General features: G+C 46.6%; 8 protein-coding genes across 8 annotated transcripts; 2 read left to right on the top strand and 6 right to left on the bottom strand.

Annotated features, from left to right (window-relative positions):
- Positions 1–3,130: 3,130 nt before the first annotated feature.
- Positions 3,131–3,364, bottom strand: N7446_003917 (uncharacterized protein; the record flags this gene model as incomplete). Its single annotated transcript, XM_058512666.1, has 1 exon — positions 3,131–3,364. One exon carries the CDS (start codon positions 3,362–3,364, stop codon positions 3,131–3,133), a length of 234 nt encoding a protein of 77 aa, XP_058373995.1.
- Positions 3,365–5,013: 1,649 nt separating this feature from the next.
- Positions 5,014–5,580, bottom strand: N7446_003918 (uncharacterized protein; the record flags this gene model as incomplete). The annotated part of the gene is made up of 1 exon (XM_058512667.1): positions 5,014–5,580. One exon carries the CDS (start codon positions 5,578–5,580, stop codon positions 5,014–5,016), a length of 567 nt encoding a protein of 188 aa, XP_058373996.1.
- A 708-nt stretch (positions 5,581–6,288) lies between these two features.
- On the bottom strand, positions 6,289–7,095 carry N7446_003919 (MSF1 domain protein; the record flags this gene model as incomplete). Its single annotated transcript, XM_058512668.1, has 1 exon — positions 6,289–7,095. One exon carries the CDS (start codon positions 7,093–7,095, stop codon positions 6,289–6,291), a length of 807 nt encoding a protein of 268 aa, XP_058373997.1.
- A 6,038-nt stretch (positions 7,096–13,133) lies between these two features.
- N7446_003920 (uncharacterized protein) lies at positions 13,134–13,439 on the top strand (the record flags this gene model as incomplete). Its single annotated transcript, XM_058512669.1, has 1 exon — positions 13,134–13,439. One exon carries the CDS (start codon positions 13,134–13,136, stop codon positions 13,437–13,439), a length of 306 nt encoding a protein of 101 aa, XP_058373998.1.
- Positions 13,440–18,176: 4,737 nt separating this feature from the next.
- Positions 18,177–19,253, bottom strand: N7446_003921 (uncharacterized protein; the record flags this gene model as incomplete). The annotated part of the gene is made up of 4 exons (XM_058512670.1): positions 18,177–18,508; positions 18,566–18,910; positions 18,959–19,064; positions 19,110–19,253. The coding sequence occupies 4 exons, from the start codon at positions 19,251–19,253 to the stop codon at positions 18,177–18,179; spliced, it is 927 nt and encodes a 308-aa protein (XP_058373999.1).
- A 669-nt stretch (positions 19,254–19,922) lies between these two features.
- On the top strand, positions 19,923–20,906 carry N7446_003922 (uncharacterized protein; the record flags this gene model as incomplete). The annotated part of the gene is made up of 1 exon (XM_058512671.1): positions 19,923–20,906. One exon carries the CDS (start codon positions 19,923–19,925, stop codon positions 20,904–20,906), a length of 984 nt encoding a protein of 327 aa, XP_058374000.1.
- A 371-nt stretch (positions 20,907–21,277) lies between these two features.
- On the bottom strand, positions 21,278–21,881 carry N7446_003923 (uncharacterized protein; the record flags this gene model as incomplete). Its single annotated transcript, XM_058512672.1, has 2 exons — positions 21,278–21,285; positions 21,323–21,881. 2 exons carry the CDS (start codon positions 21,879–21,881, stop codon positions 21,278–21,280), a joined length of 567 nt encoding a protein of 188 aa, XP_058374001.1.
- A 3,321-nt stretch (positions 21,882–25,202) lies between these two features.
- Positions 25,203–25,787, bottom strand: N7446_003924 (tetratricopeptide repeat protein; the record flags this gene model as incomplete). Its single annotated transcript, XM_058512673.1, has 1 exon — positions 25,203–25,787. One exon carries the CDS (start codon positions 25,785–25,787, stop codon positions 25,203–25,205), a length of 585 nt encoding a protein of 194 aa, XP_058374002.1.
- Positions 25,788–25,871: the final 84 nt, after the last annotated feature.

Here is a 25,871-nt window from a genome sequence, read left to right on the forward strand (position 1 = left end):
CTCCAAAGAGAGCGACCGTGGGAGGCCCTCAAGGTAGGGATGAACGAGAACCAGTTGGTTGCAAGCTCATCATCTGAAAATAAGAGGAGTGAAATGACAAGGCTCCGTAATTTGGTTGCCAGCACCAATGGAAAAGAGTAAAGAAAGAGAAGTACAGTGTTCAGCCAGAGAGAAAAGGGAAGACACTTCCGAAGTTGTTTCTCCGAGCATTCCTTTTGAAACCTGGCTGGTACCTGCTGGGTACCTGATGCAGGGTAATGGGGCCCAGCAGGGGACATGTTTCCCGGAAGTACCTGGGAATTCCCCCTAGAGGCCCCCGCATAGCACCCAAAGGGGAAAGAATTGACGGAGATCGCAGGTTTGCGCCAAACAGGGTCCAGCACTCTTCCCCTGTGTATAAAGTGTTCAGATCTTTGCTCTTTTTGTTAAGGACAGGTTGATCTCCCATGAATCCATAATTTGCATGACCTCATGATCATTCTTCATAAACATCTAACGTATACGGAGTAATGTTAGAACATCTTTGTGGTATGCTAACATGTAAATAGAATAATAAATTACAGACTAATTTTCAGGGTACCCCATACAGTACCAATACAGTCACACATCAATATTTGCACTTCCACCAAAATACCTTACCAAGGTGCTAAGTACACTAACTTTACCTAGACACACTACATCAGTACACTAAGTTAACAAATGGAGTCCCTCTCCCAACTGACGTAAGTCGACATTTTTCGCAGACTCTTCGCTGCGTCACAGGGTCTAAGACACCCCCAATTGGCCTGTTTCAACAGTGGGCCAAGGGTCCTTGGCTGATTCGGCTATGTCTCTAGCGTGCCAATATGTGTATCGCGGCGCCTCATCAATCCACTCAACCCTGAACCATGACCCTACCAGTCTTGGCAAGTTGGCAATTTGATAATTTGGGACATGCCTCTCGGGCTTTTGACAGGACCGACCCAACTTCTGTGGAATGCGACCCCGAGACACGAAAATGGGGCATGCTACTTTCCTTGTTCTCTGAGACTAGTGCTCGGTGTACTGTATCCATCTACGGAGTACTCTCTTCGACTAGCCGGTTACCCGCTAGTCGGTCGCTAGCCTGACTAGCGTTGTCCATATATTATACACCTTCCTGTTACCGTACACTAATCCTTTATGAGCAGAGGGTTACATGGAACTGGTTGCACGGGTTGTCTGTGCTCGAACCGTTATTTCCTGATTCCGTTTAACCGGAATGCTGGAGATAATGTCGTGTTCTCTCTAACGGTAGCCGATGATAAGAGACAAGCTGAGTTTAGCTGGGACGTGCACTAGAACTTCACAATAATGAGAACTGTAACACTACATGTTCTCCGTATTTCGGTGTGTACTCCGCACACTATAGAGTTATATGAAGACGCTAAAATCGCCCTATCAGCAAATTGTCATTACCCATGCTCGTCGCCCACCCAAACCCAGCCACTAGCCAAACGCAATCTCCCAAACAATGGCGTAGATGTATCATGGATGCATCCTCTCAGGACTAGCTCACCCCCACCCATGTGCTCTGATACCCTCCATCAAACCCTCAACCTAGAAGAGACTATGCTCAGTCTCCACGTCGAAGACACCAGTACCACGACACTCTCTGGCCCGGTACTGCTCTTCCATTGAATGTGTAGAATTTCACTTTCCTGCCGATAGCAATAGCGCCGTACATCCTTGTAAAAGGGCAATTCCAAAACTGGTGTGAAAAAGTGTTATCGTCTAATTCCACTGGGAAAATCGCTGGTTGGAGGCTTGCATTCGACTAAAAAGATTTGACGCTTGGTCCACTCTGGTGGGAAGTTGTGGCCTGGGATTATCTGCTTCAGTTCGATGTAAATGGTATCTGGTGTATTGCCGGTGACTTGCAATATATAGCCCCCTGGCTGTGGAAATATGCTGCACTATTGTGTACATGCAGTGGACTGTGCCTGGTAGGTCGTTGATTGTCTTGCTTCCCGTAGCGAGGAAAGAAAGCCTAGGATATCGTGGAGTGAGGGGGTGCGGGGGCCATTTTGTTCGAATTGAGCAGGTTGGCAGGTAGGTCTTGATAGCAGCAGAACGATGATAACGACTATACAGATTCCAAAGCAAATATATCATTTATTAACCTCGCTCGCAGTTCTAACAAAGCCTTAAATGAAGAGTAGGTAGTCGTCAAATAATATCCAATCATTTGTCTTGCCGCCGTATACTTGCATATTTGAGGCGCTGGACTTAATGCGCCATTGAACCGTTGGTTAAGCGCCCCTCCCTTGTAAGCCCTCTAGGAGACAAAGAAAACGATAGTAGCAAGTTAACATGTTAACGTTGTCACCGCTATACAATGCTTGTTGGACCTATCCTATTCTGTGTTGTGACACAGCTTGCCTACATCTTGACTGTTTTGCAGAGGCAGAGGTATGTATGGCCGAATTGTCTGTACAACCATCTTCCGGACCTCCACTCCTTTTTCATAGGTGCTGAAAGCTGTGTTATGCTAGATTACCGGGGCAGAGTTCCCGACCTCACAGCTGTAAATTGATTTTCGTGACCTACATTCCTGGAACTTTTGTCTTCTACATTTAGCTTTATTTGCTCGGTTCGATTCTTTCCCTTGTAGGACGATTCTAGAGATGAACCACTAGACGTATATAACCGATATGAACTAGGCCCACGACCAGGACAGATAATGAGATTATCTTCATTCTAATCTACCCGGAGATAGCGAAAGATATTAACCTATACACAAGGCCTTATTTATAGCTGCTCTTCGCTCTGAAAACATCAAAGAGCGAACGGTAAGATAAAGCTCTCATTCGTATCGACCTGGCTCTCTTCGAAAAAATGGTCCCACAGTCTATCGTACCTACGTAGACCTGGGTGATAACACATTTTCCCTCCTTCACGACAGAGGCAATTCCACCTGTTAGCATCTTCTGACTGGTTCCAGGTGCCAGGGCGCTTGCATTCAATGAACAAACATTTGTTTAATTTCCATTGTAGATATTTGTCAACCAGTCGTATCTCTGGAGATCTGCGAAGAAAGGCCGCCTGAAGTCGTTTGATGATGAGCGTGAGGACCCAAATGTACCACATACTTCGATCTGATACTCCGTAGCTAGCGTAGATACGGCTTAATTTTCCGTGCTGTTAGATAGTCGGCCTTCATGCCCTGTCGCATATGGAAGGAAATGATCTGGCTTTTGTGCTGATCTTTCAGACCTGAGACCACTTTCCACCCGAAGTATGGCTTCTCGAGTCCGTATTGTGCGTGGAAATCGTCAGCTCGCGCTAGGTAGCTCGTGAAGTTCTCTTCTCGCCCTTGCTTTGTGGCTTCGTAGAGATATTCCATCCTAGCGGTTTTTGCGATCGGGTCGTCTAGTGGAAGAGCGAATTCATTATCCTCGCCTAAATCTTCTTCCAACGGGGCTCAGGCTCAGCATTCGCTTTGATGTTGTGGTAGATGCATATCCTTAGATGCCAGCGTAGTAGATTCGCACTGACGCGGTTGTTTTGGTGTGTGCCATCTCTAGCAGAGCCTCTGAGACGTGTGCCTCCTAGGCTGTTCGCGTCTTCCGCGAAAACGATGATCTGTAGCCGGCCTAGATTTTGTGTTATTAGTCTCTGTCATAGATAGAAATATAAGAAGTCTTACATCTGGATCGACACCAATTCTAGACCTATCAAACGCTTCATGGATGTGGGATAGAAGAAGTAGGCCGTTTTGGGGAGAGTAGAGCTTGCTGCTTCCAATCTTGGAAGCAGGACTGGGGTCGGTGATATACCGTCGGTAGCTTTCGCGTTACCATTGTGAAATCTGACTTGTAAGGAAAATGTGCGAGGCGTGAAGACCACTGTATGGATGGTCGGGATCTCTGGCTCACGGCGAACGACTTGGGCTTTGAAAAGGGGCCACTAATCATTCAAGCTCTGCAGCGTTGAATTCAAGAGGTCAGCCGGATCGACGTCGTATTCCAGTCGAAGTCGAGAGGACATCGATGGTATTTGTTGTCCTTCCCAAGTGACGAGCAGGATTTGCGACTTAATCTCGCTGATATATTGTTGAGGATGGAGCAGCCACAGATTTGACGTGACTGCTTCTTTTGGATTGGGGTGTTGGCGAAGAGGAGGTGGGGGTGCGTGGAGGATATGGGTGTGGAGAATATCTGGGTCGAGAATTCCCAGAGACAGAGTCCCAGGTCGTCAGATTAAGAACGCTTTCGAATCTCGAAAGTAAGGATTGTTCTTATGTAGCACCGTCCCGGCCAAAGCCAGCCGAACCCTTCTTTGGCACTGAAGGACTAGACTCCTGGGTGGTCAGCTTCAGTGAGATGGGACATGGGGATCCAGGTTGTTGAGGCGATGAAGTTGGACATGAAGGGTACGACATGGTGAAGAAAGGGTAGGAAGACTATCAGGATGATCACTAGGGGTATTTATACCAAAGGGGATGGATATTGGAGCAAGAGGGCTTAAATCTTTGATAGCATCTAGCCCTTAATTCCTCTTTTAGGTGTAGGCCGAAGTGACGTGCTAGGTAAAGGAGTTCATTCTTAAGTACGCTTAGGTCTAAGCCTTACTTCCGTCTCGCTCTAATTTCACTCTAGCCTTCTACACACAGCTATATCTAATAGTAAATATCGCATGAGAATTCTATCATTTACATTCGTGAAGCCATAATTTCCATCATCGTCAACTTGTCCCTACATATATGTAGAAGTTCAGCTTCTAAAAGAGAACTAAAAGCAATATAAGCCTAGTACGTGGTTATAGAGCGAAATCGAGCCATTATGCTCAACTTCAATATTCGACATCCTATCCCTAACTACAAAACAAGTTCTCACTCTCAGGTATCACAAAGCAAGTAAACCCCCCACTAGGGCTCGAAAGTCCCGACACGAGTAGCAACCACATCCCGAAACAACTCAATATTCTGAGTCAACTCAGCAGCCCTGGCCCTCTCATGTGCCAGACTAACGCGCAGACACTCCCGAACATTCATCAAGAGCCAAATCTCATCACCCCTCGCCTCATTCGCCTCATACCATATTTCTCAGCCTCCATAGGCCCGTGAACCGCGAAGTACTTCGCCATGGCCGTAACGAAGAAACGTGCCGAGCTCTCCTCAAGGATCCACGCCGCATTGTAGATAGTGGTCGTAGGGGAATCCCAGATAGAACGGATGGTTGGGAGGAGTGTACCGTACCAATGTGCGGTATCAGGCTCGAAAGGGCCTGGGAGGGTTTGGATTTGGCTTGGTGGGAATGGAGAAGCTGGATTCAGCCAGTCGGCGTCGAAGCTGATCTTTCCGAGCTCGGTCATTTCGACCCTGGCGGTGGTTGCGGCGTCTTGGGATCTGTTGCAGCGGTTTAGGGCTTCGGTGGAGGGGCTGCGGTAGCTCTGGAGACGGCCGTGCCGTAGAATGACGTTGCTGACATGTTCCATTTTGGATTCGATTGTTTTGAGGCTGTCGCCGGGAACGGGGACGGTTATTATGACTGGGCCATGGCGGGTTGCCACGGTGAAGTCCGGGGCTTCGAAATGAAAGGCTGGGGTGATGTAGTTCATGTTGAGTGGATGGAGAGACGACGACGAGCATTCGACAGCGAGGGGCGGCGGTTCTTTTTTTGTAAGAATAGGAAAACGACAGTGGCCTGTGTATCTAATATGGAAGGCACCGCTTAGGTGTCAGGAGTCAATCGCATTTCGAACATTTCACATTGTCAGGCTCCTATTGTTCGAGGCGAGAAAGGCTTCATCTAGGAATGATCAGCATGACCAGTAGCATCTTTTCTCCGATTCCTATATCACGGCACCTAGTCTCTGTTCCAGTGAAAGACGCAGCTTGACTGTGTCGATATCGAGGCATATTGTTGACTGCCAATTTAAGATACAAGACCCACGTAGCCTAGAGTGACAATATGAACAGGCAATTTAGAAGCTCATTCATCAAACAATAAAAATCAGATATAAAGAGGAAGGACAAAGGTGATAGAGCTCCATGACAAGAGATAAAAAAATAGCAAGAATGATGCATATAGTACAATGAATGTCATCCTCCGCATATGCCCAAGCATACATGCACACATCCCAGAGGCAAAGCCCCATGCAAAAATAGAAGATATACACTAACTTTAAATATCAACAATCAGAAAAGAGGGAGGGAGAGTGTCAATATCCCAGCGCCAAACCAAACTCCACGCTTGAAAGCAAAATGCAATGAGATGGGCAATTGCAACAGTCCATAGATAAAAGAACAGGACGGAAAATCAATACCTATCTGCCGTCATTTTCGATAGAACGATCCTTGCTGTTGCCCTGGAGCCAGACACGCTTCCATGGACCATCGGGTCCAAATGCGGCCTCTCGATCCTGGCGCATGCCCTCCAGAACACCAACAACACCACCACTGCGCAGACGCTCGAGGACGATGTTCATGCCCTCTTTGCTTTTCAGCACGGCCTCGCGGGTGCGGCTGACACCGATGAGTTCAATGGTACGCTGGATACCAGCAGTGGACAGGGAAGAGAAGAATCCCTTGCGAGTGGCCTCTTCTTCGGCATCGGCATGGTCACCAGCTGTGTCTTGCTTCTTGCGTCCGAGGAGCTTGCCCTGGCCGAGCCTGGAGCGGAAAGTGACAGTAGTCTTGACAGTGGTCTGCTCAGAGACCTTGTCAACAGCCAGGCCATCCAGAGCGAGACGGTCCTCCCCAGATGGCAATCGCTGGTAGTGTTGCTTTTCAACTACGCTGAGAATACCAGTCCACTCCATATTGCGCGACTCAGTCTCCATCCAGCCCTCTTTGGGGTCTACGATGGTCTTTTCAAGGATGTAGCTCTGGCCGGAATTGTCGGAGCCTCCCATGCCCTTTGGTAGTAGCTTGAGGATTCCAGAGGGGATCTTTGATTTCTTCAAGTGGATCCGGATAGTGTGAAGACGCTGGGTGTTTGGATCGACGTATCGGTCGATGACATCGGTTGTGAGGACATGGCGAGAGTAGGGGTTAGGGTAGCGGAGGAAGTAGGCGAGAGAGACGGCGGGGAAGGAGTAGTCGTAGGTGAATCTGTTTTCGAAGAACTTCATGATGGCATTCGATTCATGGGTTCATGAGGAAACAAGAAAGGCAGGGTGTCGTCTGATCCAGCACTTTTTGCTCTGGAAGGCGGAGGTAAAAGTGGGGACGGGTGATTATTGATCCGGGAATCAGATGCTCCAGATCACATGAATGTCACGTGTACATAGGGATTGGCCTATGACCAGGCGGGAATAGCTAATGGTGACGTAAGCCTACCCGAGGTCTAACCGAAAGTCATCATCCATGGGTGTCTGATCTATGGGATTGGCTGAACCCCGCGATTGATGCATGTTGATATGTTGATCTTGGGCATATCTGCATATAGACAGGATAATGTCTGACAAGTCTTGGCTTTCCCTTTCCGTTTAAGTGCTCACCTCTTGCCGCTTTTTGCTCACTGAGTAAAACTGAGCACACCCCTGAGTATTATATAAGCATTGTTTTCGCTCACTGAGCATCACCTGACCATTATGTAAGCCAGATGACCCCTCACTGAGCAATCCGATCCCACTCACTGAGCGTGACCTGAGCGCTCTGATTTGCTCACTGAGCATCCCGATCCCACTCACTGAGCGTGACCTGACCGCTCTGACTTGCTCACTGAGCGAGACCTGAGCGAAGCGGAAGAGCTTAGTCAGCAGCTAAGTCAGCAGCTCGCCTCAATAAAATGCACCACGCTAGCCTCATCCAATGCAGTTTTTGACCAAAACACACTTGACCGTTGTCCCCACAACGAAAGGATGGCATGGCCGTTGATCCTGGTCGTTTCGTCTCCAACAGCATAGTGGGGCCACATTCATTGGCATTACTATCTTGCGGCTATGCCACTATTCAACTCGTCGAGTTTCCCATCCCCGATACCGTCTCTCCTTGGTTGCGTAAAATATCCCACCCTCAATTTTTGGTTTTACAAAATCTAGGAATATCACAGAAACTCCCAATTAGGTGGTTTGTAATCCAATCTGGTGATTTATTCTGGTTCTTTTTTTCCGCTTGATCTTCGACGGATTGTCACTGTTGCTGTTTGCCGCTTGCTCCTAGGAATACGACTTCAACTCTAGCGACCTGAACATCTACAAAACCATTCCAGACGTATCGGCCATGTCTACTGGATGATCTAGCCTACCATAATGGCATTCGCGACCCCTCATTTGCCCGAGATATTCTAACTAGCAACAAAAAAAAACCTCATACTAAGCAAATGAAGCCTGGTAGGTATTCCTAGGAGCTTCCAGACCTTTCGCGCCGCCACAATGTGATTGGTGAGACAGGATAGATCCTAGGAGCTCAAGTGCTGGTACCCATTCGCAAGAACTGGTACCGCTAACGCTGAGAGTCAAAGTATATAAAGAAACACCGATCCCTCCTCAAGGCGTCATGAAATCTGTTCATAACTTTAGCAACTTCAGTAATCCAGGTCTGTCTCTTTTCCAACCCCTCAGCCAGAGTAAAAGTCTAATTATTATGCAGATTGTCTGATGCCGCAAAGAAAGCCGACAACCTGATCGAATCCAATATTTACATCCGATGCGAGTTGCAATGCCGTTTCCTGCATATGCCCGAGCTCCGAGTTCGTTATATATGGTCAATAGCCAAATGGGAAGATGTACGTGACTTTCATTCTTGTACCCGGGGGAGGGTGTGGATTTGCAGGGCGCCTGTGGCTAACTTATTTTAGGAGCATGGAATCCACCGAGATCTGAGAGGGAACAGATCTTGGCTTGATTCCATGCTCTCACTACACGTACTAAAACCCATTTTATTTGCGCATGCTCATTTTGTCAGTTACCCCGACGCAAATAGTAAATCGGGTATGGCGTGCTTCCCCCGGTTGAGCTGGACCAACGATAGCAAGTAAGCCTGATCCGTGATGCCCATTCTTCTCGATATTGCCAGGCAGGACATAGACCAATGGCTGTGAGACGTCTGAATCTTTCACTAAATTGGCCTAAACTGATACTTGTTTAGATGAGATTCATACGGCACAATAGTACTACTTCGGAAACTCAGAAGGCCCCAGGTGGAGTATTACACGCGAAAGAGAAAGTTTGAAGATGCCACGAATACGCATGAAAATGAGCCCTCGCCCCTTCCATTACTAATGAGCACGTGTCTAATCTGACTATTGGCCATGCTACGATAATCAGCCTCGCTTGCCAGCCTTCAGTCTGTAGCATTCTACTCTGACTTAAGGCATCCTTTTGCCTCTGGACCTTACTTGTTCGACTGCTTATTCCGGCAGTAGGACTTGAAAGCTTTCAGTCGAGCATGATATCCGAGAGAACAGGAAGAGCTCATCTATTGGAGCCAAGATGCGGCATCCTGGAAAGCCAACATCAACTGAATAGCTTCTACACTCAATTCCTATGCGTACAAAGTGATCCTCAATCTCTTCACAACGATCCGCTCCATTGGGTCTCCGCTTTCGCTGCCATGAAGCGCACCTGATAATGACCAACAAAATTGACACCGAAACTCTGTGGCAATTTTAACCTGTTCGGACTTAACACCCAAATGGCCGTATTCTACCTTATGCCCTCGGCGTTCCAGCTTCATGTTGCAGATCTGGATTACAGTTTTTATTTATCTTATTATATTGTCTATGTTTGCCAGGTCGATGCTGTTGGATTACATATGACAGTTTAAAATGTCGTGATTTGGGGCTCTTGCAGAGTATGAACCAAGCCGCATCATCGAATTGCACTATCAATAGGAATGAACGAGCTCATTGAAAACCACTTGGACTTCATCTTGTATCCCCTTACGGTGGATATATGGACAAGGCCCGATAACCTAGCCGCATATACTTGGATTGTCCCTGAAACTCATTGAATCTTAGAAAATCAAAATTCGCAGGAAATGCAATTACGCCTTAAGACTCGATTGATAAATATCCGGGCCGATTCGGTTAGTAGGTCATGTTCCGGGCCCGTATTCGATACAACTTCTTGTTATTTACAAATGTAAGGTAATTACAGTGGCTTCGTCCAGTCTGCACAGCCACCACTATAATACAGATAAGCCACAATACTTGGAACATCTGTAATCTGAGAGTTACATGAAACAGGTATGGTCCTGTATGATACTATTATCGTATAGTACCATTGCGGCTTTTAGTCCCTTTGGCCTATGAATCATGGGATTTCGTTTAAGTGCTCCGTAAAGGAATACCGAATAATGAAATTGTCTTGGACTAAACCTTGCTTCTGAGGGCTATGGCTTTTCAGAGGTCGATATCACTTATCCGGCTGCCCATCGGAGTATCCTAGGAACAATCGAGTTTGTTCTTCTTGCTCCTGGGAACTGTAAAACTTCACAAGTACTCCTAGGAGCTTCCTTAACTGCCCCTACACATCAATCCCTAGGAGCCACTACAGTTGCATTTGAGAATAAAACTCTTCAAATCAGTATTACGTAAGTATCGTTAGGGATCACGGTTGTTTAAGTTACCACTAGGCTAGCTGAAGTGATGAGAAATAACTTGGACAGATCGGGTCTGTTGAGGTTTATGCACGTTGTTGGGTATAAAAGTCGCTTCCCCTGGGACTTTCAATTTTTATTTGAGGGATTCCCACTATGGGAAGGTAAAAGTCCTCGGAGGTCAGTAAGCAGTGCAGAAAAGGGCGGCGCTTTTCCGTCAACACTTTACGTCATTGGTATTCCAATTCAGATACATGGCCAAGGCAATTGAAAAAACTCGCATGGTTGGTCTACAGCATGGACAGTAAGATTCTTTAGGTGTAAAAGATGCGTGGAATTGAGTTCAGGAATGGATCCACTTAACATCCCTCCCCACCCTGTCATCCTCCGATTAGATATCGTTTTAAACACCTCTCATGAATTGGCCTTTGGGGAATACTAATCATGGACAAATCAACGATACGTTAGCTTCGCACAAATTTGAAATGGCAAAGCATGCGATGGTGCCGGCACATTTTGACCAAATTATTATAGGCCAAAATTTCGGGGGCTGGGGGTTTGCACGACCGACCTCCTACTGATTCGCAAACGGGGTGCTTTTCGGTTATCGGCCTCTGGAATCCAGAGTGCGTTTGTTCGCAGTGTACCTCAGGTAAGCTTTTTCCAGAGCTGGCAAACCTCTTCATGAATGCTCAAAATCACTAGGGACGGAAATTTTCGTTCCGAGAAATGAAGTACGGAATAAAGTAGTGATGGGTGAGAAATAAAAGCTAGCAACCTTTGTAGCACCTTAAGGCTCACTAGATACAAAGAATCAAGTCCACATCCACGGCCCGGGGTCACTCCATTCCTTGGGATTCGAATATCTAGCTATTCAAATGCGTCCCTAAAAAAGGCCAAAGGTTTCTGCCATTTGGGACAAGGAAAGTTCTCCCTGAACTTTGCAAATGCTGGTTCAAAGTGGTTTCTGGTAGCTTGCGTCATTGAAAGATCTCGCAATGCGTTAAGTCTGCCACGAGCCCACATAAAGTTTTGATGCTCATCCTGATGCAAGACGATGGGGTAGGATCCACCGCGAGAAGACTCCTTGACCTCAACCAGGAAATGAATTTGTTCAATCCATATCTTGCTTTTTGGTGTTTCAAACACGTCGTTCATGCCCACTTGATCATATATGCAAGTAAGTATCAGGCCGGTCTCCTCGAAGAATTCCCGAATCAAAGCTTCTAATATCTTTTCTCCGGGATCAACTTTCCCCCCCCATGCCTCGTACATATTTGGCGAAGAGTCATGCTTAGCACGCTGTCCCAGGGATGCCCGTATTTCGCCCCTCTGCCATCTGCAGAGCCAACCCCTCACGCTGATTCCAGATACTTTGCAAATATTTTCCAGGGGGTCACACTCCTCTTTCCGCTTCTCTAGGTATTCTTCCCATGGGACGTTGAATTGTCGGAGGCTCTCTGCAACATGGCAGATGCCGAATTTGGTTTTTATGAGAAATAGCCCGTTGTTCATCTTTCTTGATCACAATGGTAATGAAGTGGGTCACTAAATAATAAGAGTTAGAAGTTCCTGCGGATCAAACTCATGGTAAGACAAGATATCGAACCTTGAGAAAATGGCAGATGCCAAAGTAATCAGTGCAATAGACCCAGAAATGAAACTGACACGAAGTGTTACGTTCCTGTCAATTTAAGCCTTTGGTTCAAGAACACCGTAGTGTGGGCCAGAGAAATCACATAAGCAGATGATATGACTCACGGTCTGAAATAGACACTAGCACACCGTCTGATATGACGCCTACCCCCTGTATACACGCCAAGGGTGAGCTGATTGGATCTCACTGTATCAAAAGCCACAGTTGCCAGACTACTAATGTGATTGCTTCGTTTCTACGCGCAGCGGAGGTTATCCGGAGCGACTCGAGTCTCCTGCTTACTTCGGACATCGTGACTGCAGTGATGAGTGCGCGGTTCACTTTAATTTGGCTTGGTGATTGAATAGGCAGCGGCATATTAGTGACTAGTAGCTCTAGCTATCGGCGTTGTTATCACTGCTACTGCGGGTTGGATCACATCCAAGGCTTGGGGACAAACAGAGAGATCCGGCTCAATGTGGATCCGTTCGCATCCTTCGAGTTGGTATACAGCACAGCTAAGATTCTGATCCTCGGACATTGGGCGCCACTATGGATGACCGCTAGGCATTTAGGGGCTTATATGTCACATTACGGGTTAAAGATAATATTAGCACCTTTATTGGGCATCTGACCATCCACCTTAGGGCGGTTATGGTTCCACAAGAGAGGAACGAGCGTCCTTAATCCCGGACTGTAAGAAACAGCAAATGGGGCTGTTGAGATTTCGTCCGTGAGGACCTAGCCAAATTTGGTGAACTGAAGGCACTAGCTTCCCAATCAGTAGGAACTCGATTCTCAGTCACTGTAGATCTATTTGTTTCCTGGTCAAAACGAGCTACTCTCACCGCATGGTGGCTGCACTAGAGTTGAGGTACGCGCGGAAATTGAGCGGGACAACTCACCACTGAGAGCCTCTGTGGCCCACGGGCAGACCAGTCAACTTTGTTGCAGCGCATGTGACCAGAATTCCAGATCAGTGCGAGGAAAATGGCGCGCCAGGGCAATCAAATCGCTGAAAGCCTGGCTGTATGGGGTTCGATATCTCGACCAGTGCATCCAACTGACCACGCCGGCACCGACAAACTGCGTAATACGGTTCGCAGGTACATCACCGCTTCACTGCGTCTAGGCAGCGAATCAAGTCCGCCACGCGAGGCATGCTTGTGCACCCTAGTCTTTTGCGTCACAAGTGGCATAACGAGGTCCAAGTTCTATGACCGGTCTATGCCCCAGGAATCAACATCTGAACGCGAGCCTGTATTCAAGCTCGTAGCAAACGCCCAATTCGATTGAGGATTGATAATGTTTTGCGTAGCCAAACATCAAATCTAATTAGTCCTTACATCCCAAAGTGGAATTAGTGGCTAGGCCGATAAGATACTCCCAGGATCGGCAGGGGACTTGCGAGGAATTCGGGCGGAAGGAAGATTGTACATTGTACTAGTCGTAAACCTTTGCATGATATCGGTGGCTAATATCGACTCATGGAACTCTCTTAGATTGAGCCTTGCTTCCTGAGGGCAACAAGAGCGCTGGCTCTTCTTGCTCTTGGGAACGCGTTAAGCCTCCATGTACTTAGTCCGATACTTACCTTTGAAACAGCACAATAATTCCTGCTACAGTTGGGTGGGAGAGATACTGGGCGTAAATAAGCCCGAATCTGATGAATTAGCCTATATAAATACCTACTATGGTTAATCTGAAGTGATGAGAAATAGTGCTAGAGAATTGGGTCTGTTGAATTATGCAAGAATTTTGTAGCAAAGATTTTTGTAGCAACAGACAGTCTCCCAGGAGCTTTGGATTTCTACTTGAGGGGTGGGAACATGTTCTACCAATGGGAAGGGCAAATGCCCTCCCAGGAACCAGTCAGTAGGCAGTCAAACAGGCCGTGCTTTTTCTACCAACAACTTAGGTCATTGGATTGCTTAATTTGAACATTTGACCACGGGTGTTGAACAACTCGCATGGTCTGTTTATGAATAGCAAGATTCCCTGAACAGCTATCATTCCCACGTGTAAAATTGAAAAACTGAATTTGTAATCATAACAACGACTTCATGGCCATGATATCTGTGCAATTGCGAGGGCTATCACAGGACAAGAGATATTCAGTTCCTGTTGGTGTCGTCGGACAAAAACAATTTTGACTGACCCAGCAATGCCTAACCGGAGGCTTTTTCTCTTGATCTCATCCTACCTGACGGTCAATTGCTACCCTAGCCAGTCAGTGTAAAAGATAGCGCGGAGGTGAGTTCTAGAATGGATCGATCCACTTGAGATCCCCACTCGTCATCCGCCGATTAGATATTATTTTAAACACCCCTCAGGAACTAGCCTCTGGGAAATATTGACCATGAACAAATCAACGATACGTTAGCTCCACACGAATCGGAAGTGGTCATGCAAGGTGTTGACCATTTTATCATGGGCCAAAATCTCGCAGGCTGGAGTTTTTCCCGACTAACCATCGACTGATTCACTAGTGCCGTTCGCTAGACCATCCAGGCGCGCTCTGCCCAGACCTCAAAGAAATATACAACTCGATGTAGTGGCCATTCGATAATTACCAGTCGGAGCAAATATGCACAGTGGTGGAGCGGCTATTTGTTTGGCATCTTTGTTTTTGTTGGCTGTTCATCTATTTAGTATGTTGCATCAATTGGTTTTTATTCCTTGTCTTCTTTTTTTAAATTTTTATATTATATTTCTTCTTGTTGCTCGGCCAATGCAAGCTCATAATGAGCCCAGGGCCATGCCATCCGTTTCCCGCCCTACTACCTGATCTGCTTGCGGATATCCGAATGGGTTGATGCTGGCTTGCACTCTGTCGCATTTAATAGTCATTTATTCACTAGCACATTGATTTCATGGCCACCACGGAAATAGACTCTGTATTGAGCATTTCGTACTGGGTTTAGACTGTCGTGAGACAGGTTACCTCACGAAGAAAAAGTTTTTTTCTGGTGAAGCCATTCATGCATGGGACGACCACTGCCTCTCAACGATAGGACTGATTATCTCTCGATAGAGCAGCCCTGACCAAGATTCTCCGACAAATGATAGATACATAAGCTCTTCAGCAGAACGTAGATTGTTGTTCTGATCAGGCAAATTTCTGCACGCACCCAGAAAATGCCGAAGCGATGGCATTTTCTGAGTTCAGGCGACAATTAAATCCCATTATTTGTGAACCATGCCCTCATGATGGCGGCTTCAGGTGAGAGACTGCCCAGAGCCAGCTCGTAAGTGACGCGCCCGCCAACCGCCAAAAACTTGAGGGAGGCGTGCAGCAAATATCCGCAGTTGTTGATCCTTGAGAGTTTGAGCCAATTATAGGGCACGGAATTTACAGGGATTCGTCAATTATCGCGACTTTTAGTGCCCATGCGGTGGCCCTGGAGGAGGCCAAAGCGCTTTCATACCCGGTCTGCCCATTTCGATATCTAAAATGAATCCGAGCACATCTTCGGATGAGAGCAGATCTGGCGAAACTGTGGGCTTTGATCTGCGGGATTTTGCAGAGTCCTTAGAGTGAAACTTTCTTGACTACCTCATTTTCAGGCAGCGCATTACGCGCCGTGTAATCATTGGGCACGGGCGCTAATATGTGATGATTATTGGGATCATATGCGCAAAGGCAGGCCAAAAGTACGCAAATAGCCTTTCCTTAGCTGACCTTTAAATGTTCGCTTCCCCCTTTTCATGGAACCAAGTTCCTGTACCATGGAGTGGCAGACATCGGCCTCTCTTCCCCTGGGCTATGACCCAGATCGGCATGATTATCAAGAATATCACGATGTCGGCGGTGCTTGTCATTATGTCTCCTTATCCCACAGCCAGACTCCGAGCTATCCCAGCGAGGTAGGACTAAACAGCTACGGCTTGTATCTGAATCCCAGGGTTCTCACAATTATCCAGGTTTCCGATGGGACTTCAAGTACTTCAAGTCCCTTGGACCCGTCGAGTCTGGGTCCCAGTCGAATAACTCCACCCGACTGTCCACGAAACATGTTTCCCTGCCTTGATTTTGACTACAATGTGAATAGGCACTTAACTTATCTGGAAACCAGCGAGTCATGTCAAACCAGCGAAATACTACCTATTGAGTGCCAGGATCCCAAAGCACCCCAAGTCAATGCCCTCAGTCTAATGAAGATGAAGAGTCTCATTTCCACTGAAACGAGTCGTTCAGAACAAACTAATTCAAGCAATGACAAAAAGCCCCGCCGATGTACACAATGTCAGATCCGAAGGAAGAAGGTAACTAATAGCACCTCAGAATTGCTTGGCCCACGTGTTAATCTCAGATCTTGATATAGTGCGAAGACTTGGCTAATCCCGATGATCCGCGTTGCCTCCGGTGTTCCCAGCTGAAACTTCCAATTACCTTATGCATTCGGCAGAGTATAACACAATACCAGCCATTCGAAAAATGTACTGAATGCTCTGTTTGACATAATATTGATTACGGTTGCTCACTCAAAATTAGGGAAAGACGAAATCTATGAACGCCTCTTTACTGCAGTTCAGAGAATGGAAATTTCTCAATCAACTGCAGAATTTCGACACTACGCCCGAGGACCAAGTCTGCGAGTCGTCTGCTCTCAATTCAAACCGACATGGAAACATCAGGTTCGTGCATTGAAAAAGGATTCGTCGGGCTGGCATCCGGTGGCTACAACCGCATATTGCTTGAAAGACAGCAAAGTTGATATTGGCTCATACATCGATGGATGCATTCCACATGCATTGAATGAAATTTGTGAGAGCACAAGTGCAGTGTCAATTTTTTTCGCATTGCTCAGGTCCACGCAGATGTAAGAATTGCATTTGCCAGGCTTGATCTTTTACTGATTTCTTTAGAACCCTCTCATACGGAATTGCCTTAGACTCTATACTTGTCTACGACTGCTTTTTATAGGTTGGCAAATACATGGGTTTGAAACTCTTGGTATGGCCACTGTCCACGATAGCCAATCGCCATGGAATGGAATCACACCGGTGCCTCGAATGATACAAAATCAACTGGGACATTTGCTTGAGTTGAAAATGATTGAACTTGACAAGAAAATCCTCTTGGCACTTCGTGAAGCTCTTCAGACAAGGAACCGATCCTCGTGGATCTCAACAAGTCTGGCTTTCTTTATATTACTGCATGTGCGTGAGCTTGACGCTGCGAGAAATATATTTTGGGGGCGCTATAAGGACTCTGTATGATTGCATACTCACTTTGCGATCCAATTGTACGCTAACAAAGGTTAGGGTGGCTTCTGGATCCATCCATCCAAGCCAAGTAGCCTAATCGAGGAACAGGTTGCTTCTTGCAATTCCTTGTTGGCTTCTTATCATTCTGTCATTGGATCAACTCCATTGACCATGAACTGGGAAAGTCAAAAGTCAAAAGACCTCCTCAACAACGATGAAATAGCTATAACGTCTATGAAAGTACTGCAGTCCTACGTATTAGCATTGAGTAAGTTCTCTCAAAACTTGCTCGATGCCAAATATCTCACAAGCGCACAGGGGACAATCAGCTTATTGGCCGCAAAGCTTCTCATGTATATGAGGATGGAGAACCACGGAGTGTACAGTTTACAATAAGCTCTCTGATGTTTGCAAATGGTGAAAAAGGATGTGAAGTGAGAGACTTCTTCTAATTACCACAGCACGGCCAAGCTGACGATGAAAATTGTGAATTTTGAAACGACCTCTATTCGGTGTAGGTAAATAGGGCTTTGGCTAGTTAAAATGCGTAGACTTCATGTTCCTTTGCACTCCAACTGTGATGAAAGCCTTGATCGAATTTACAGCCAACCCACAGAGCTCTGTTTCGGAGATCGTCGGCTGGTCGGTGACAGAACCAAGCACTTCAAAATGCGCGGCTGAACTCTTTAGAGCATCCTTGAATTGAACAACTGAGGGCCTCCACGTATGCTCAGCGCCCTCCAAAACTGAAGCCGTTCGCCTTTGAACATCAGCGTGGGGAGGACATTCCAAGTAAAAGGCATAATTAGAACTTTGAACCTGTCAAATGAGATCAGTGTCATCCTTTATGTTGTGAAGCCTTGCGGATATAGACACCTTTTTTTGGAATTCTGCTAGCTGTTCTGTGCCATTCGGAAAGCCGGAGATGATTGCCCATGACCGTCCGCCTACGGCTTTGATCTCATTCTCGAGTAGTTCGACAATCAGACTGGCCGGCACTTCAAATCTCCTTTCCAGACATCTCTCAAGGATTCCGTGATGGCGATATTCGGGATCTTGCGCCTTTTCCGTAAGCATCTTGTTCACGGAGATATGGGAAAGAGAAAGCTTTTCTGAAACGTAGCTAGCGACCATTTCGCAAGCCATTGGGTCACCTAGTAGTCTTTAGCGAGAAAAAAACAAATGTTCAACATATCACAGATATCACATACCAGTGATGAAAATAATGGGCAGTGGCTTTTCTCGCTTGGCAAGGTGATCTTCCCTTTCCCGGGATAAGAATTTCGCCCACTCGCGTGCTTCGTCAGAATGAATCTTCGCTGAAAGCCCTTGAAACTCGTTGAGGTCTTTTTCCCCGAATGTCCTCTGCTCGTATTCGTGTGCCTGGACTAGACACTCAAACTTGTCCATCTCCCGGACCCATTGTGCTTCGGGTGTATCGCCTTTTTCATATTCCAGCCACAGCTCACTGATTTCTTCGGCTTTTTTTGAATTGTAGGTTCGGAGCAAGTTTTCTAAATATTGGAACCCATTGCGTTCCATTTCGTATTTCCGTTCTTGTAATTGTGAGCTCCGTTAAGACATACCGATATGAGAAGACTCACGTTTTGGAACCTTTGCAAATGTCGGAATATCCCCTATGACCGACTCTGCCAAATCATGGATCAAAGCCATTTGTATGCATTTCGCCCTATCCAAGTCCAAATGTTCCTGAAAGGGTCAGCTGCTGACAGCGAGACGGCGGAATACAAATACCGGAGCGAGCATGGCCAAGATTGCTACTCGAAAGCTATGCGCCGCGACACTCTCAGGGTTCTGAATCGTTCTCAGCCATCCTGTTCGTGGCATATGCTTGAGCGGCTCTATTGCATGCAGGAAAGGCAGTAGTGTGGCTTCCATGGTTAGAAACAAAAACTTCTTATGAGCTTGCTTTTCTCGAACGTTCAGGAATGGCTACTTATATTGTGAGAGACTGACCCCACTCGTACCCCTCTTCTCCGCTCGAGTCACGAGCTCCCGCCCCTCATCCGGCCCCAAGTCACCTAAACATTCTTCGATCCTACAAAACGAGACCCTCCACAATACTTCTTTGCACGTACTCATTATTTCTCAACTCACCGCTAAGATATTATTACCAGCTCAAAAGGAACAGAGGGAAAACTTGACTGACAAGTCTGGCATTTGTCAAGTGGCATTCCTTCGAAAGAATACATGTGGATGGCCGACGCTAAAAGTCGCACTTTTCGACATATCCCTGTCGATAGCGCAGCACGCTAAAAGGCCTTACCAATCAATGCAGCCCTGCTACATGAAATTGAGTTTTCCCGTATCAAATGATACAAGATACTGTATGTACCTATCCTAGTAGGTGCATGTATTAGGTAGCGGTACAGGTGCAAGCGTCAAAACCCCACCCTGCAATTTGCCTTTGGTGGACTTCCTTTGTATATAAACTTGGAGCTGGATGCTAACCTTTGATTTCTGTTCTGTTTCTGTCGCTGCCGCAAAAGGGTTTATCGTGCAAAGAGTACCTCAAAATTACACCATCAGACCCCTGAATCAAAAGCGATGAATCAATTACCTGGCGACCCATTTACACAGGAAATTGAGCGGCTGAGAGCTGATTACGAGGGGAAAAAAGCGCGGTCTAGCTTGGGTCCTGCGGGTGGCCGACGGATAATCGATCTCAGTTTGGACTTGGTTGACGGTGTGTTCTGCTACACTTATTGGTATGAGCGCCAGTGCATCCGGCTGGCTGATATTCCTGGCACCTTTTCTGGGAATATCCTCCGCCTACACCAAAATCTCCCCGACTCAGTCAACGACGGTAATTACGAGATCATCGGTGACGAAATACGCCTCCTCGAGGATGTGCCACCACTTCCAGAGCTAGACGATGATTCTGAGGATCTTGATACAACCCTTGCCTCGCTGCCAGTAGTCGAAGTCGATTCCAGCAGACATTTTGTCAAGAAAGGCAAATATAAAAGCGAGATTGACAATTTGCTCAAATGCCAGGGTGGATCCTGCCCGGGAGTGCCAAAATCTTCTCACATCATTCAACTACTGGGAAAGTCACCAGAGGGGTGGTTGGTTTTTGACAAATACAAGCCCCGATACGTCTTAGGGTACATTTATCCGCTTTCTGTCTACAAAAACTGGATTTTGCAGATAGTTTCCGGGATGAAGTGGCTTCATTCCCTTGGGATTGTTCATCGTGATCTCCGCATAGACAACATTGTCTTCTCCTCTGATACATCTCGCGTGCTTATCTGCGATCTGGAGAGCCGTTGGGGAAATCGACTGGCTCCGGAGATTTCTCGCGAGCCGGTGTTGGACGCTGGCTGGACTGAGAAATCGGACATCTATGATCTCGGCTATCTTATAAAAGGCATGATATATGGAAATGTCCCGATAACGATGGCGGTGGAATGGCTTGTTCCCCCTCCTTTAACTGCTGTTGTGGAAGCTTGTACTTGCAATAAACCCGAAGAACGCCCCAGTTTGGATGATGTTTACGCTATGGTTGATAATATCAAGGTTGCTACTTAACAATATATGAATCATGCTCATGTAGTGCGGAACAGTTAGTGGGCAATTTAAATTGTTTGAATATGGTAATACTTGCTTTGGTACCAAAGAGAGCTCCGACTTCTAGGTCTACAAGTTTTGGCTTGCCCTAAAAGTAATTCAACGAACCGAAAAAGAAATAAGAGAGCTACGTGCGCAGTCCGTGAAAAGCCAGCGAACATTTAACTAATGACTATCACAAATGATGCCTTGTACAAAAGTTCAGAAGATCCGAATGATCAGTCAAGGCCTATTCCCTAGATCGATGCTACTTTGCCCGACAAGACGGTCCCAATGTGTACAGTTCACTATTTGACATGGGACTTCGTTCCTTAGTTTATATCTCAGTCAGCTTACGGGACTAAAGCAAAGAAAACTATTGATACATTGATACATACCTTTGTGTACTGATCCATCTCTGGTGTTTCGTGAGTCGCACACAATCATGCAAGCCATGGTGACAGGATCTCCCTTACCCAAATTCCACGCTGTCTCCGTGTAATTTGCTGCTTGTGACACGTCTGTATCAGAAAAGGGCAACAGGATATTTTTGCGTCCCTCGGTATATTCAATCTTCTTGCCGTTGATTTCGTCACCAATGTGGTAGAGGCCCAGAACCCCAATATCAGCAGTAAGCCGGTTGAACTCGTCAACAAGAGCAGCCGGCGGTGGCACGGTGGGCCGAGTAGTAAACTCGTAAGGCACTCCCGAAGCCAGCCAGCGCTCAGGATAGTAATTGTCGAGCAGAGTGAGAATTTCCGGCTGGGATATGTTTCCTCTGCTGAGCATTGTCTCCTTGTCAGTTAAGGTGCAGTGTGCGTGGACGAGACAGAGGCCGTAAAGGTTGCCGTATTGAGCAAGGAGGCTTCCAACGGCAGTGAAGACTGGTTCACGGTCAATGAAGCGTTTTTCCGCGTCATCGAGAGTCGGCAGGTTGTTGTAAAGTGTAGCCGTCATCGTTGCGTCTTGTGAGATAGGGAATTTTGAGTTTGTTGCAGGAACCTTTCGATAAATCAGACCACAGTAAGAAGATGATGTCTAGATTACACACCGATTAAAACCCATTACTTTCGGATGGGACAGTTCATTCTTATATCTGTCATCTTCGGGAGCTCAAAATCGCGAGTTGCCTCGGATCCTTGTATCCTTGCATCCTTGTCGAACCCTCCAACGTCACACACATTTAGCGTGCAGCACTACCGACAAGGGTACTATGGAGATCGCGACATTTAGTGTACAGCACTACCGACAGGGGTACCATGGAGATCGCGACATTTAGCGTACAGCACTACCGACAGGGGTACCATGGAGATCGCGACTTTTAGTGTACAGCACTACCGACAGGGGTACCATGGAGATCGCGACTTTTAGTGTACAGCACTACCGACAGGGGTACCATGGAGATCGCGACATTTAGCGTGCAGCACCACCAACAGGGGTACCATGGAGATCGCGACTTTTACGACCTGAGACAATATACCGGAGGTTCGTGATGGTACTTCGCAGAACGGTCTTTGCCAATTCAGATCACTGTAAGTGATGGCCAAGTCACTAACTTGCGATGTGCGTTGATGCTTATCGGCGCTTACATACCCCGCGAAAGCCCTTTGGCCCTCGGATGTTGTATGGCTAAAGGCCATTATTATCGCCATTCCTTTTTTTGCTTTTTCTTGTCCGGCCCGTTGATGCAACAAGTGAAATATAGCGAAAGCACAAAATCAACTTTCCCAGCTAACTTTACCTAATTGTGGGCCAACTTTAGATCCCCTGTTGCAGTCCAGGGCGGAGGCTTCGCCCCAGCCGATTGCCGGAGCATGCATCAACCTTTGTAATGTAGCGAGTGAAAATCGCAGCTGAGAACGAAAACATACAAATCGATTTTTTTGTTGGACGAAAGGAGCTAACCCCATATCGTACCATGCCATGTACGTCTGATTCAAGCAACCAATTGGAGCGAATCACTGTAGCAATGCAAGGTTTGGTTTTACAATGACAAATATGCGGGAAGCGCTCTTCTACATGATACCAGTCACTTGTCAGTATCATCATCGGTAAACGTATAACGGTATCTTCCTGTAATGCGAAGACGTGTTGATCGACGGCGATTGGACACCGTTTTTGCATGATACTCCAACCCAGTTAACCTGCTTTTACACGCTTCACAAGAGGAAAGCAAGGAGATAGAATCGCCACTTTTAGCGTATAATACTACCCATACGGGTATCATGAGGATCGCGACATGCAGGACGCAGCGCCACTCCACGGACTTTTCAGATTTTACTGTCTAAAAGAACTTACTGCAGCTAGCGATAATATTTAGGAGATCGGCATCTGGTATTTTCGAGCACGGTGATCTTCAAGTTACTAACGGTGTGCGTTGAAGCTTATCGAGCGCATTGAGAGCACAAGGGCGTTTGTAGACCCCGCGAAAGCTCATTGGCTGGACCTCGGACCTTGTATAGCTAAAAGCCATTATCATCTTGATTTTGCTTGCTTTTGCTTGTCCCGCTGGTTGATGCAACAAGTGATATAAACTACGAAAGGGACTCTGGGCAAGAACTTTTCGAGCTCACCTTTACATGATTATGGGCCAATGATGAACTCTTCCTTGTTGCAGTCCGGGGAAAAGACCCTGTTACAGCCAATTGCTGGAGCTTGCATCAACCTTGATGATAAAAACTTGAACACTACCGACCCTGTGATATACTTGTTCTTCGCAAATGGTGGCAAGGCGTAAGCTCAGCAGCGATTTCAACGCCTGCTCGATACTGACATAGACAGGGTTGAACGATGCCTGACAATTCACAACGCTGGTTCAATTCTATCCCATACAATCTCCACGAGTCTCAGATCGGGCTCTATTTTACTACTAGCTAGCACAACAGGGTACGGTGAACCACCTCCAATATTACCAACTAGCTTTCTGACTTGATATGGAACAGTTGTGGAATAGTGCCGGACAACGAACCCGTCAAAGTGTAAGACTGTCTGATAATTGAACTAGTTCCTTGCTCACATACTTACCTGCACAGAATTATTGTCAGAGGGCCAAAATTGTACCCTAGTGAGAATTGCCCAGATCAATGGAGGTCGGTGTTTGCTTTTTGTCGAGGGCCACTGGCAAGAATGATTTCTCATAGCTCGGGAATCAATGTTTTTTCCCGTGTTCCCACTGTACGCACTCTATTTTGGAATTTAATCAGAGGCCGCATAGAAGAAGGTGACAAGAAGAACTTGGATTGGCTCATTTCCTATTGTCGTCAGAAGTTTTTCGGCAACTCAGAAATGAGTCATCTACTAAATGCGGAGGATTTACTAGAACACCTTTCAAGGGACACGAAACTTCTGATTATATGAATATGGGACACAGTCTCTGCCTCTATATTGTGCAATCCAGTATTCGTGAGGAACGGAACCAAACTCACCTCTTCCACATTTTTCTGACGACCTGCATGTCCACATCGCCAATTCGGAGGCTCGCCTTCTTGATGAAAAAATGGCGAAGCGTTTCCGTTCCCTTTCAAGTATGAAATGGCCACCTTGTGTTTTCCCCTTTTCGTCTTCCTATTACCTGCAACTGGCAGTCAACACGGCAGGGTCTAACTGGATGTTTATTCTTCGGCCCCAAAAAAGACTTCCCCCACCTTTTTCTTTTGATCCTATTGCCCGGTCAATGATTACCCTAGACAGCCTGTGTAAAAGATACGTGGAATCGAGCTCAGGAATGGATCCACTTAAGATCCCCACTCGTCATCCGCCGATTAGATGTCGCTTTAAATACCCGTCATGTATTTGCCTCTGGAGGATACTAATCATGAACAAAATTGAAGTGGCAAAGCATGCGATGGTGGTCATCGTGCACGGTTTTGACCATTTTATTATAGGCCAAAATCTCGGGGGGTGGGGGTTTTCACGACCGATCAATAACTGAAAAGCAACCAGGCAATGACTCGCAACCTGGTTGCTTTTCAGTTATTGATCTCTGGAATCCCGAGTGCGTTTATTCGCAGTGTACCTCATGTAACCTTTTTCCAGAGCTGGCAAACCTCTTCATAAATGCTCAAAATCACTAGGGACAGAAATTTTTCGTTCCGACAAATGAAGTATGGAACAAAGTAGTGATGGGAGAGAAATAAAAGCTAGAGCAACCTTTGATGAGTTGTGCGGAAACAATACATGGACCATGAACTATGGGGACATTGATCCCGCTATTCGGTCTCCTTCCGGATCCCGAAATGGAACGGAGCCTATACAAAATAACAGAGACGTGTTTGCTAATCAAAGTGTAAACTGCGCACCAGTTGCTCTGGAAAGCGACCCCAAAAGTACGTAAAGATTTCCCAGAGCGTCCTCTCTCTCTCCTTCCATACCCGTTGCATTTGACAGAGTCTCCAAGAGTTCCCACAAGGTTTTCAGAGCATCCTTTGTCTTGCCTTGTTTTTCATATGTCTTCTGAAGTAGCATTTTGGCCTTGAACGTCCTAGAAGCGTTACAATGACCAGCTTGTTCTCGTAACTCCATACTTTGAAGGAGGACCTTCTCAGCCTGTTCGAATTGACCTTCTTCAAAGTACATGAAGCCTAAGGCATCCATGGAGAAAAGGTTGAAAGTGTCCTCAGGCCCATCTACCTCTTCGCGACAGTCGAGAGCTTTTCGTTGAATCTCGATAGCGTCGTGTCGCATACCCTCATACCAGTACACCATTGCAAGACGGTCCATGGCGAACAGACTCAAAGAATCATCTATACCATGCCTGGATATGATATCCTCGACAATCAGTCTGTGGTCTTCCGCGTTGTCTGTTGTCACGGCCGGCTTTCTTAACACATCGTTCCAGTGCTCGCTCTCAGTTTCGGGCACCATGATTTCAATGTGATATTCGAAAAGAGAATATAATGCTGTGCTTACCTTTCGATTTCAGCCTTTCAGCTGCCTCTGTACACTCCA

Source organism: Penicillium canescens (genome assembly GCF_028828765.1).
Source record: "Penicillium canescens strain IBT 15451 chromosome Unknown utg000003l_segment0_segment0, whole genome shotgun sequence".
Lineage (NCBI taxonomy): Eukaryota > Fungi > Ascomycota > Eurotiomycetes > Eurotiales > Aspergillaceae > Penicillium > Penicillium canescens.